The sequence below is a fragment of the Cryptotermes secundus genome, unplaced genomic scaffold (assembly GCF_002891405.2).
Source record: "Cryptotermes secundus unplaced genomic scaffold, Csec_1.0 scaffold499, whole genome shotgun sequence".
Classification (NCBI taxonomy): domain Eukaryota; kingdom Metazoa; phylum Arthropoda; class Insecta; order Blattodea; family Kalotermitidae; genus Cryptotermes; species Cryptotermes secundus.
This window is the reverse complement of record NW_019738354.1, coordinates 1,672,595-1,686,308: the sequence shown is the minus strand read 5'-3', so window position 1 is coordinate 1,686,308 and position 13,714 is coordinate 1,672,595. Positions and strand designations below refer to the sequence as shown.

Below are 13,714 nucleotides of genomic sequence, written 5' to 3'. Positions count from 1 at the left end.
GGTACTTTCCAAGACACCACATCTCTTCAACCCTCAAGGAGGAGGAAGCATGCTCCTCAGAGTTCTCGGTACACGCTATCACAACCTAGAAGACAACAATATGAACAATTACCGAAATGGAAACCTCAAAATTTTTCACTACTATAAATCTTCAGAACCGTAATAATAAAATATGACAGCGTTAGACCTATCGAGTATTGCTAGCGTCCATCTTTGTATTTGAAAGGTTCCGGGTTGAAAGAGTGGCCCTAAGACCGGTAAACTTTACTGAAGCTCTTGTGTTTTGTGTCTCAACAGGCGAAAGCTGTGGCAGAACCTCAAAACAGACCAAGACCGCTTCCTACCACATCTTCCAAATTTTCCATACAATAATCTCACATTTCTAGACTATACAATGTAATCAGTCAAGAAACGTCGTTAAATAAACCAGAATCAAATCAATACAAAGTAAAAGTAGCAAAATCTCTGATTACTTTGTTTAAGGTCTATCTGAGCCCCTAAATGGATTCTGTAGCTATTCATACAATATTATTTTCCAGTAATCTCCCAAATTGGCAGTCACATGTGGAAAATAGGTAAAGCTATCCCTGCAACAGGCCGTGGAGGCCCACAGGCTTGCGAGACGTCGAAGGTTACACATTTTCTCTAGACAATCGGTTCACAGATGGCGGTGAGGTTGCCAGCCTTATGCGCTGGCCACCCTTTACACCCAGGAAGATTCCTGGTTCATTTCTGTTAGAGGATGAGTCGACCCCAAGGCCATAGTGCGGCTGGAAGGATACGGTCAACTGAGAAAAATCCAATGACCTCACTGGGAATCGAACCCGCGACATTCCGGCTTGTAGCATAGTACCTAATCAGCTACGCTACCACATGCCCCCCACATTCACATAGACCCATTACACCTTCAACGGAATTAATGGCTTTGTTGTAATTCTGAAACAAAGAAGAGTATCACACGTCATTTACTCGGCATGTTAGTTAGCAGTCTTCATGTGCGTTTCATACATTCGCCCATGGCGAGAGGGCGAGCGCATTTCTGGAGAACTGTGCGGTAGGTATAAGCGGGCGTTCTGCTTCCCTGAATCAAACACCGCAACAAAGATAGGCCTATGGCGAATGAACACTAATTCCATATCAGAGTGATCCTGCGCTAAGATAGACACAAAACCATTCGTAATGTAATGAAAGAAATGATTAAGAAGTGAGTAGTCATTCCAAAACATTAACTGTGCATTTCGAAGTTTATGGGGGGTGGGGGGACTTCAACGTGACGACTGTACGGGTAATGTCAGTAATTTAACAAAAAAAAGAAAATCGTCAATAAAATTCGGCATGAAGGCAAGGAAATAGAATTTCATCTACAATATACAAATATCTCCTTCATATGAAGAACGTAGTCTTCTGGGATTTGGCACCGTGTATATGTGGTGTTAACCGACGTTTCGGAGGAACGTATCGCCTCTATCTTCAGGGTAGAAGAAAAAATATAAGAATTCTGCAAGCAGACAGTCTGCTTTTACCGGTTCTCACGGTCTCTTCGCTTGCAGAATTCTTATATTTTTTCTTCTACCCTGAAGATAGAGGCGATACGTTCCTCCGAAACGTCGGTTAACACCACATATACACGGTGCCAAATCCCAGAAGACTGCTTTCTTCATAGTCACCGCCGTGAAAGCCTCTATCTTACATCTCCTTCATAATTTCCTACTCCAGTGTTTATTTTCTCCTACTTTGCCTTCCTTTTTCTCTCACTCTCTCTCGCTCGTCACTCCTCCTATTTTTTTTTTCCTTTTTTCGGTAGGCCCTATACGAAAAAAAAATTCTCCAAGTTTTACCCGGGAAAGCGTTTTAAATACGATTTTTGTTTCTTTATTTACTTTCTAGCTTATTTCTCGACCGTTTCACGATGGATATTAGATCAGAGTGCATTACTACATGAATAATGTCTTCCTAATTAACAAAATAAACAACCGAATTCAGTAATTGACGTTCCTCTTGTACATATTAACAGAGATGCAGAAACCATCTACAAGAAAAAATATCTTAAAGTATAAGCACCACGTCATTAAGTCATATTGGGAAGTGATGGTATAGCGTCACGAAATCTTAACCTCGATAGTAGCTGGAGGTGAATGGTCAGCTTCACGCCCGGCCGCGTTATGGCCGGTACGTAGTGAATAGGAGACGGAATAGATCACAGGACAGGGCCGGACGTTGTGGAGAAGAGAAAAAATCTCTTGCCTCCAGGCGGTAATGGAACGTCGCCTCTTCGGCCGTCCTGCCCGTAGCTTAGTCACCGAATTCATAGCAATCTTGGAAAATATGGATATCGTGAAAAATACTCTGCCATGTGTTTTGCAATAGGTGAGGCACATTTAACAACATCTTTGAGACCAGCCAACAATGAAGATCCACGCTCGAATTTGGCTGCAAAAAGGTTTTTAGTATGTGAAAAGCCTATGCAACCTGAAGTGGGATCAATTTGGTCTCTGAAGCATTTAAACACATTTGCAAGCCAACCTGACCAGGGCACTCCGAGATAACACTGAGACACAACTGAAACAGCGAAACATTAATTTCTTTCAAGTAACGTCACAAGAGACCAGAAACAAACGAGTACTGGCAATTCCAGAACCGGATCTAATGTATTAACCGATATTTTCATTATTTTCTTCCGTTAAATTAGCCGTGAAAACGTTATCCACGCAAGATCACCTTAGCCATTTGTCTATAACACATGCATGGCGTCGTTACGAAAATACAAGTTTATAATTTTCTTTAAATGACTCTTTCAGCCCGCTCAGGGCCCAGGCCTCTTATTCAGTTCTGTAATCGTTTTTCACAGACGGCAGGACTCCTTGGACGAGCGATGAGCCCGTCACAAGGCAGCAACCTACACACAGAACAACACAAACACACACCAAACATCTACGCCATGAGTGGAATTCGAACCCACGATCCCAGCCTCCGGGCGAGCGAAGACAGTTCATGCCTTAGACCGCGTGGCTACCATGACCAGCAGTTTATAAGTTTAATCTCATGAAACCATCTACAATTCTATACATCTCAGTGCTTTTACAACAGCATATGCTTTTTCGACAGCAAGGCACCGCCAGTGCCCAGGTACAGTGAAAACGTGTAAGCCACATGATCACCCCACATGGGCACTTGATGCTGGAATGCTTATGCTGTTGTGTGTAAATTGTTGATGGCTTTGTGTGATTAAGCTTTTAAAGCAAAGCAAACACCACAAAAAAATACACACAATGAATACTAAAAAACAACTGTCTTCATCAACCATGTCCCCCCCTTGAAAAGTCAGATTAACTGGATATTCAGATTCCAAGCAGTCAAGTTCCTCTTTTCTCTTCCTAATACCACCACCACTATTACTACTACTACCACCACCAGTTTCAAGGAACAGAAACTATGCGGCGTGGTTCATTGTAGAACTGATTCTTAGACATACCGTGCCTCTCCATCCTTAGAATTCTTGTCATCATAAGGGAACAGAGAAAAAGGAGGAATGGAAGTCTCCGTATGGCCCGAGTGTGTTGGCAACGCATTGGAATCAAAGTGGTATATTTCATATAAAAATTAACGGAATTAAAATATGCCAAGTGCCGATTGTTGTTCGGAAATATTAGAATGACCTTCTGGTTATGATTTACGTACCGGAAAACCACAGTATCCTGCTGACTTGTTGTCATCTTCAGTCACATTTCCTACTGGCTTCTTTGTTTTGACATACACCAATCCTACTGACTTACATCTTTTGAGACATATCCTCCTGTCTCGTTCAAATCTTCGTAGGTACCACGACGCTGTTTGTTCTGTACAAACGTCAACTGTTATCTTCAGCATCGAAATCCATTCCATAGCCCGAGGCACACTGAACGTTACCTTGACGGAGGCCACTGCCGAGGCGTGATATGAGTCAGCCTCTGTTCGATCCTCAGTGGGGCCCACCACACCCAGAGGCCTAGGTCTCACAGGTTAAGGCCTGCTCTTATTTGGAGCATGCCAAGGACTGAGGCTACAGGAAACTGTCGATCGAGGGTCCACAATTTTTTTCAAACCACAGTTCGAGTAGACGGAAACTCGCTTATAAGGTTTGGTCGTACACTACAATATGACCGAATAGCAACAAAAGTCACCCTCAGCAACACATACCAAATAATATCCTGAATAATCCCGGGCAAAATTCGTGACAGTAATTTAAATAAACAAATGCTGATTTCTTCCACATTCTTTGAAATTAATCACTCAAAATCATTCAGCCATTCGGCGATGGTATGCTCCTATCAATAAGGTAAAAGGTAAAATTGTCCGTGTGATTAACGAATTAAGCAATAAGTTATGAAGTATGGGGAAGTGGACGACCTCGGCAATAGTTGGCATTAAATGACCGGCTTCACGCCCCCGGCTGCTTTACCTTCGGGTCTCCTCCGGACTGGAGGCTGGACGGGCCCCAGATCCGGCATGAACGATGTGGGGAGGAGAAAAGATAGCTATGCTGTTGATAGTGTTAAACAGACTAAGATACAAGTGTTTCAAAACATTTCCATAATTTTCAGTTATCACGAATTAAAACTTCTAGCCTGTGCCAATTCACATTCAGTTTTGAAACAACAAATGCTTCAGACATTTTGCAAGGCACCGCGAGGCGAGTGTCGGCCAGTCGCAAGGTCTTCCTTTACTTACAATGGGCAACACAACATAAAAACAAATTTATCTATAAACCGTATGTGTTTCGAACTCATGTTACAGCGGCCCAAGACGATATGCGGGTTCATATGATACAAAGTAGTATTTACTGATACATGAGGAGGTCCTTGGAAAGTACCTCCCTTCCTCACCTTGTGTGCAGCTGGTCCGAACTTGCCCATGGCCTATGCTGAAGTCCACCGCCATTGTACCAGCGGGTGGTGCCGCAGGTGACACTGGGAGGATCCGGGGAATGATGCCGTTGTCCACGACACTGCTGAAGCCAGCCCAGAGATTTGGCACGCTTCATATTAACGAGTGTCGCATTCAGCTCCAGCTTAATTACAGGCGTGGCACAACAATCACTACTCACGTTAACAGCTTGCTTCTCGGTTTCTATTTGAACACACCTTATTCTGGTAATACGTAAGCAAGGAAACGCTTGGGTTCTGTTCTTAGAGACTCGTAACTGTTGTCAGATAGAGGAAGATAATTCTTCCACCGATATGGTCAAACACCAATCAATCCAAACTGCGACGTATCTCGTGCGTATCACGGAATGGGTTAAAACGCTCTCTCATGGTATGAAACTTTTAGAGTTGAACAATTCTAGAATCACAACGTTGCAAAATTTAAATCCTTTTCGAATGACTTCCTTTCGTAGAACAGAAGGTATAACCGTAGCGTAAATAAAAGGAATGCGGTGTTGCCTATTATGCCTTGGCCACTAAAATGGTCACGTGCTCTTCCTGCAGACTGGTTCTTTCAGATCAATCGTTCGGAAAGAAAATAATATTTTCCATTTTTGATTTCAGACAACATAATTTTATGCAACACTTGGTGAAACCGAAAGTTTCGTAAGCTCATTTATCAGCCTGTAAACGTGAAAAAGAAAACCCTGTCTCAAATTCCTAATCAAATATAAACTAGAGACTGTCTGCTCTGAGTACATGACGACTAAACAGAAGTTTCTGCTTATAAATCCGATGGTCTGAAAGAGAACGGAACGAAGCGAGAATAGAATTAATTTCGGGTCTAAACACTAACTACATACCTACCTACCTATCTATATACCTATGGCTCTACAGCCCTTGTGGGACTTGGCCGCTTTTTAAGTTTTTAATCCATACACAGACGGTAGGACACCACTGACGGGGAATCAGCCCGTCGCAAGGCCGCTACTCACACACAGAACAACACAAACACAGAATAAACAACACAGACATCCATGCCTCGAGTGGGATTCGAACCCATGATCCTAGTGTTCGAGAGGACGAAAACGGTTTATCCCTCAGACGGCGCGGCCACTGTGATCGGCCGGATCTAAACATCGGGCCCCTTATTTACAGTACAGGATACACGGAGTAAAAACTATTAACCTTATTACACAGCCATTAAAACTAATTTGCAACTATGACGGCAATTTATAAAAAAAATCAGATTATTAAACGCTTAACTTTGAGTTTAACTCATGGAATAGTCATCAAGTAACTTCCAAACATCAGAATTAATATAATTAAACAGAAGGTAAAAAAAACAGACACGAAATGAGGCTTGAGGCATCAGACTTTCACCAAAACCATGCAGGATTATATAAGAACACCACGACAATGGCACGCAAATCAGTTTACGACACAGGGGTGTACAAATTTCACTCAACAGCACAGGGCACACTGTCACGATGTCAAAGCATGTATGCACGAACACTACAAAAAACGGTACATGTATCCTATTAATCGCGAATATTTGTATGTAAATCTTAAGAAAAAAACGTGGTGATTCAACTGAACGTCGGTGTGTCTATCACTTTCCTAACACTTCACACTTTGTTGATAGTACACAAATTTTGTAAAAACACTCGAATACCAACTCATTTTAGAGGTTACTAAGCAACGGTGGTTTAAACTTAAGAGCAGCCGGCCGACTTGAATCCATGTCACACTATGACTGACTTGTCTAGCTTATAAAGTGAGAGGAAGGAAGAGTAAAACCAGGTGGAGGGAGAGGGAGGAGAGAATGGACTGCTGATGAAGTAGTGGGATGCTGTATAGAGTCTAGTGGACCTTGTACATTCTTTCTTTCAGTCTACCGTTTTTCTCTCTTCTTCTTCTTCAAGCAGATTTTTGCTGGCATCTTGCGCTCCTGCTTCTCATAGTTTCGTGTACTCTGGCGACTATGAACATGTCTTTATCGGATGCCTGCGCCATGAAAACATCGCTACCTGAAAACTTGTGGTTATGAGAAATCCTTGAATCGTCTCAACACTCTTACGAGTCTGAACCTGAAAGTTTTGTTACTTTTACAAAATGTAATCTTCGTTTTTATTTAATCTCTTTCATTCCATGCACGTGATATCTCGTTTAAGAATGCCGGCTATTCTCGTATGGATGTATTTGATGACTGAGAAGACAAGTGAAATAAATGTTCCGCCTTCTATCAACAGGGCTGCTGACACGTTTCTTTCTCTGATCTTCCCAAACACCAAACCCAGGCTAGAAGCAGCCGGTTTACTAAACAAGATATCAGGTACATAGTACTGACAGGGATAAACAGTGAGAAATCCTATGCATAGATTTTAAACTGGTAATTAGGCTATTCTATGCTCTTCTGTACTTGAATTATTGAGTTCGGTATGTAAGTCATGTGCGGATAGTTCATCATTTTTACGATTTAATCACAACCTGGTCTGTGATGTTTCTCTTTGTTTAACTGTCCTAATTATCTGTCCTTAAAATGGCCGGTTACTTCCACCACTGCCGCAACTACTTCATGTGTTCTATAACTTTACAGCAGGGGCAAATTTTCGTGCGTGTACAATTTTGTTTTTTAGCTATTAGTATTTCACAGCCTACATATATCCAACTGCCGGTCACGGAAGCCGAGCGGTCTAAGGCATGTAACTGTCTTCGCTCGCTAGGAAACCGGGATTGTGGGATCGAATCCCACTCAGGGCATGGATGTTTAGTTTGTGCGTTTTTCTGTTTGTGTACAGGTAGAGGCCTTGTGACGAGCTCATCACCCGCCCAAGGAGTCCTACCGAATGTGCAAGATCTAGAAAAACCGAAGTGAACGGAGAAGTTCATGGAGGTAGGCCTAGGCCCACTGGGGCTGTAGTGCAAAGAAAAAAACATATATCCAACTATTAAGAAGTTAAACGTGAGATAAAGGTAAAAGTAAAATTGTCCCTGTGCTTAACTAATTAAGCACTACGCCATGAAGAGGTATAGGGAGTGGATGTATAAATCCACATTTTCTTGACCTCGGTACTAGCTGCAGGTGAGTGGTCAGCTTCACTTCCGTGCCGCTTTACCCCCGGGGTAAGAGCGCCGGGGTACCCATTGCATAGGATGTTGGGTGGACTCCAGAAACGATATGGACGAAATGGAGGTCTGAAAATTCTTGCCTCACCGGGACTCGAACTCCAATAAACGTGAGATATCTTGTTGATAAACACTATTCTCTTCACGGCAGAACATGACTGTTATTTAACAACGTAAATCAAGTGAACCACTTCCTGTCAAGCTCCAAAATTTCATAACAGATGACTGTGGGCTATCAACAAACACAAATACAAAAGGGTCTAACACAGGCATGTCAACCTCAACTTGTGCAGAGGGCCACCTCAGCCCTATAAATAATAGTCCAGGGCCGCACTTCAAAATAGAAATATAGTACAATAAATTTTGATACAAGGAAATTTAATTCTATTTATTATTTAGGAATAATTTCAATATACGTGTAATTACCTAAAGTCACATATCTTACAGTTTTAAAAAGCAAGAGAATGCCATTTTTGACAAGTATCAAATAGTTTTTCAATATGCAAAAAGAGAGATTACGCAAGAAATTATGTTAGAAATAGCAAAACATTGAATTTCCTGCATCCTACTAATTTAGTATGTCTGCGTGAGACTTCTTGTCTTCTGGTCTGTTGGAAAATTGTCTTTACAAAAAATATTTCTACTAAAATATTAATATCGATTTTAATATCAATTAGCTCTAAAAGTTGAGGGGCCGCACTTTGTGGCTATGGGGGCCGCATGTCAGATACGGCTGGTCTAACATATATCAAAAAGGAAGCCGTTTATTATGATTTTTGAAAACTCTTCATGCAAAAAACTAAAGGTATGACGTACCTATGTTGAAAGTTTAAGAACAACTCCCGTTGTTACTTACATTGACATTTTATTTGTTCAAACAGCAGTTAAGCTTACATTCATCTCGGATGTGACGCCACAGAGTTTCCCAGACTGGCATCAACGTACATCAACAGATCTCATTAGTTCTGATCTATACTTCATCCCATTTGGGAAAGAGGGTGCACTATCAGTCAGTCAGTGACGTATGTCATTACGTCATTGATAGAAAGTAACTGGATTCTATTTCCAATATACTTCGGGATTCACACGCCAGCGGGATATTAAAACATATTTACAAACCGGTTATCGTCTGTAAGGACATCTATAAAAAGTACAACGTACCTTGCTCCTTACAGTAGACGGACTATATCCCGGTTCATATTATTATTATTATTATTATTATTATTATTATTCGGAGCCTTGAATATTCTACCAAAACAAATTTTAAATATAGTATAACTGTTAATATTTTATTATTTGCATGTCCAGTAAAACAAAATGAATTACGTATATTATTATTATCCTCTGTAATTCTATATTATTCATTTCTTAATTAAATATTTATGTTTCATTCCTGAATTCGTAATAACACTTAGTTTAATGATAATGAAATTATTATTACTGTCATAATTATCAGCTATTTGTTTGTTTACTTTTACTTTATTCATTATTATTTCTTCCAAGTGTTAACCTGTAATTTGTATTTGACTTTTAATAAGATTGTGTATAATGTAATTCATTCTTCTGCACTGTCCTGTGTCTGTAATTCGCCTTGCGGCTGTTGACTCGGCACATTAATAATAAAGAATTGAATTGAATTGAATTATTATTATTAAAGATTGGTTTATATACCTAACCGTGAAGCACTATGCTACAAGCCGGAAGATCGCTGGTTTGATTCCTGATGAGGTTATTGGACTTTTCAGTTATCTAATCCTTCCACGCGCATTATGGCCCTGATGTGGACCCAGCTTCTAACAGAAATGTGTACCAGGAATCTTCCGGGGGGAAAGGGCGGCCGCCGCGTAAGGCTGACATCACCGCCATCTGTGAGCCGACTGTCTAAAGAAAATGTGGAAGTCCTCGACATCTCACAACCCTATTGGCCCCCATGGCCTGTTACAGGGATAGCCTTACCTTCTTAAATTCATAAACGTATAACAGAATGTATATTTTGATGGACAGATTTAATGAATAAGGCTTCCAAGTATATTCCTTCATTTATCGCTTTCAACTTTATTACTTTTATACAGTTAAAACTTCCAGAATGATGTTTCTGAATGCTATCGAGCTTGCTACTGCTGCAGACAGTAAGCAGAGCAATGTTACTGGAGTCTGTGCGTGTTCCATCATATTTCCTGAACGCACACGCTCGACTGGACTTGTGCAGCTTTGTCCGGGCTGCTGGCAAATGGGCGTCACGGCAGTGGAAATCCCCGAATACAGCACCGCGACGCGGATGAACGAACCGCACAACTATGTGCGAAGCCAAAGCGCCGAATTTACTTTCACCATTACACCCACACCTCCATAGAACACGGCCGCTTTCTCTCAGATCCTTCCCAGTTCAATTCAGAATTATTTTCATGGGCCCTTTTGTATTTCTCTCTGAATAACATCCCACACTGACACAATGTAAAGATGAAGACTTTTATTTCAGACAACTAATTAGTCTTCGAAGCGATAATCAAAACCCACAACATTTATATTGCCGTCTTTTGGGTTATGATACCGTGTAGTCTGATAGGTGGTGTACCAAATTTTCGGAGAAACATACTGCTTTCGCCTTCAGAAATGTGTGGGGGGGATGTTACTCCTAAACACTGGTAACTATCTACCAGACTACACGAAGTCTAGACCCAAAAGACCGCTATCAACACGTAAATGGTTACCGCTGTGAAAATATCAACCCTCAAAATCTTCTGCATAGTCACAAGTTCAGTGGTAGCCCAAGTCCAAAAACCTGTATGGGTTTACAACCACGCCCCATGCATCTTTCGATGCGCTGGCTTTTATCCCACACATACCAGTTTTTAACACATCTTCTTCGCTTTCAAAAAATAAATAAAAATAAATATGTGGCCATCTTATTCTGCCGTATGAATGAACTCTCTTCTAAACAGATTTTCACAAAATTTAACTGTGGGCGAATTAGATTAAGACGAGAGAACATATTTCATTCTGAGCAACACTGGTCCATCAACGTTACAAATAACAACGACAATTCTTGAAGACCCTTCCAAATTTACGTAATACTCGTACTTGCAGACGAAATAAGATACAGGTTACTTACAGCAAACATTAAATAGAATATTCTGTTTGCAGTTAGGACTAGTAAAGCAATGTTGCCAACGTTAGAAGGTGAAAACATTCTTTCTTCTTACATTCGGATTCTAAAATGTGCGCCTGATTCGGGTAACATTCGGCATAAGTTTCTTTCAACTACACCTTAAGAAAATGACAATTTTATTGTATATTAAAAGTCTCGTCATCACACAAAGAAAACTAACCTACCCTTCGTTCAATTTTGCTTCTTACTTCCACGAGCATTCTATTGTTGTAACTACCTTTCTACATTTGTTATATAACGACGCTAGAAGCATCGGGACTATATAGCGTCAGTGATAGGACCATTAATGAATATTGGGGCGGTTGGCGGAATGAGAATTGGCAAGGAAAACCGAATTGTTGGAAGAAAAACTGCCCCAGCGCCACTCTATCCACCACAAATCCCACAACACCTAGGACTAAATTCGGTACATCAAACTCAACTAAGAAAATTAAAATCTGATTCACAGCCTTAAATCACTGTTTCCAAAACACGAAGATAATGTGTGTTACCGTTTCTTAAAATTCCAGCAAAATTTATCTGATTCTGATAAAATCCATTACCTTTTACACACACATTAAAGTTATCAGGCAAACAATACTTTAAACCACGCCAAATTGCCAGTCTTGTCAGCACACAGAGAGCAACGTACGGCTGGGAATGAGCCCATCTATCATATACGCTTTTCAAATCTTATCCACAATGTAGAAAGAGATGGGGCGTTTCACATGTGTCCGATAGGTGTCAGAGGAATCGATGTCTGTCTGCCAATGCACATGTAACGCAGCGGGATGGCGCCGCATACTGAGGGAGCTGCAAGTGCTATCAGAATACCGAGAAAACATAGGAAAATTACGAATTGTAATAAATTAGAGTTACTGAGTGATAAGCGATTAACGACGCTGTGTACCTCTCAAAGATTAATAGTGTAAAAATTACAATGCGAAACCGAGTAAGTTGATTCAAGCGGTGTGGGTTCTGGTTTCGGTCCCTCTAAGCAAAGGCCGGAACAGTAATGTGATTTTACCCAGCCAGCTTCCTCAGAAACCTGGTCTCACTTCGTTTCCCTATATGTGTCCTCGTTTTTGAGTGCGGCTCGCTACACTACAATGAAGACTGATAGAGCAGGTACCTCCTAAACGCTGACAACTTTCTACAAGACTGCACGGTGTCACATCTTCTTGTTCACCGTCGTGAGAACCTCAAGTTTCGTAGGCTATAAAGAACCGAAACCGCGAGAGACTTAGTTAAGTGGAGTCATTTGTGGGCCCCGAATGGTTAGCCACAACCACGTAAGCTGTACAGACTCGTGGCTTGGCCTTATAAGACCTGCTCAGGCCTAAAACCGGTACATCGACTGCATGCTAGTATTTTCCATTAAAAAAAAAGAACGCGAGTCGCTACTGTGCTACACGCAGAGAGAGAGAGAGAGAGGTAATAATCAGTGTGTCTGCCAACAATGATTATTAAATAAAGCCGTGTTCACTCACGGGCCCTATATCACATACCTTTTCTTTCTCTTCCTGCATATTCCTGGATTTATCTTCCCTTGGGCTAATTTTACATCGCTTTCGGAATTATTTTCCCTTACATTTTTTCTCGACTGTCTATATTCTCTCTAAAGCAACTGCACAGTTGTCCCCGAGTGGAGCACCGCGCAATGAAGACGTGTGGGGAAGTGAAGATATAGCTTCATCATTCTTGACCTCAGCACTAAACGAAATCGAGTGGTCGGCTTCATGCCCCTGCCGCGTTAAACCAGGGGAAAGCATCTCGGTCAGTATCTATTGGATTCGAGGCTGGGCGGGCTCCAGAGCTGGTCTGGACGCCACAGGGAAGAAAAAAAAAAAAAAACTGCTGTAAATTGAACCCCTGCCATCCAGCTCGTAGCCCATCTGTGTACCGACTCCTATCTCCTATACTTTCTCTAGCTGTGCTATTAACCAACTTTAAAATCGACACTCTTATATTGAGAAAAATCAACACAACTGAGGACCGAGGTTATAAAAGCGTATTGACAGGTCAAGACTGCCGAACTTCACAGCGCTGCTAACCAAATAACCCAAATACTTTGGTTGTCACAAAAAGTTGTATCGCATTGAGCAGTCTGCGGTAGCAGACGGCAGTAGTCGGACCTCTCCCCTCGTCGGAGGGGAGGCCCCATTTCAAAACCGGTAAGTGGTCTTCGAAAAAGAACAAAAATATGTCCATGGGTCCCGAAACCAAGAACGACTGTACTGGCGAAGGCAGGCTCCGCACCGTCGCCGTGCTACGGTTCTCGTCCCGGCACGGCACAACACACGCAGGTCAACCGCAAAAGAAACTCATTTAAAAGAGAAAATCATTGATACTGCTTACTATTTATGTTAATCTTACAGTTTTGGAAGCTGTCTATCATTTTCTCCGTGCCACAAATCCAGATATCCAGAGCTCCAAAAGTTGGCTCCTGAAAGTCGAGACGAAAATTAGTCGTTAACCAAAATTGATTCGTCTCCAATGGCGACAGGGCGCCTGTATTCTTAGAATCCTGTGTATG

At 41.5% G+C, this 13,714-nt stretch overlaps 1 protein-coding gene across 3 annotated transcripts in view; it reads right to left on the bottom strand.

The window, feature by feature from the left end:
• Window positions 1–13,714, bottom strand: part of LOC111870818 (prickle planar cell polarity protein 3) — a 685,665-nt gene that overhangs the window by 441,376 nt on the left and 230,575 nt on the right. Inside the window, exon 1 of one of the 3 annotated variants that reach the window (XM_033754007.1) lies at window positions 4,863–5,538. The exons of the other annotated variants lie outside the window; for them this stretch is intronic. Coding sequence (XP_033609898.1) covers window positions 4,863–5,020 — 158 coding nt within the window. The 5' untranslated portion in view covers window positions 5,021–5,538. Of the gene's footprint in view, window positions 1–4,862; window positions 5,539–13,714 lie in introns of those variants that run through there. 3 annotated transcript variants of the gene reach the window in all.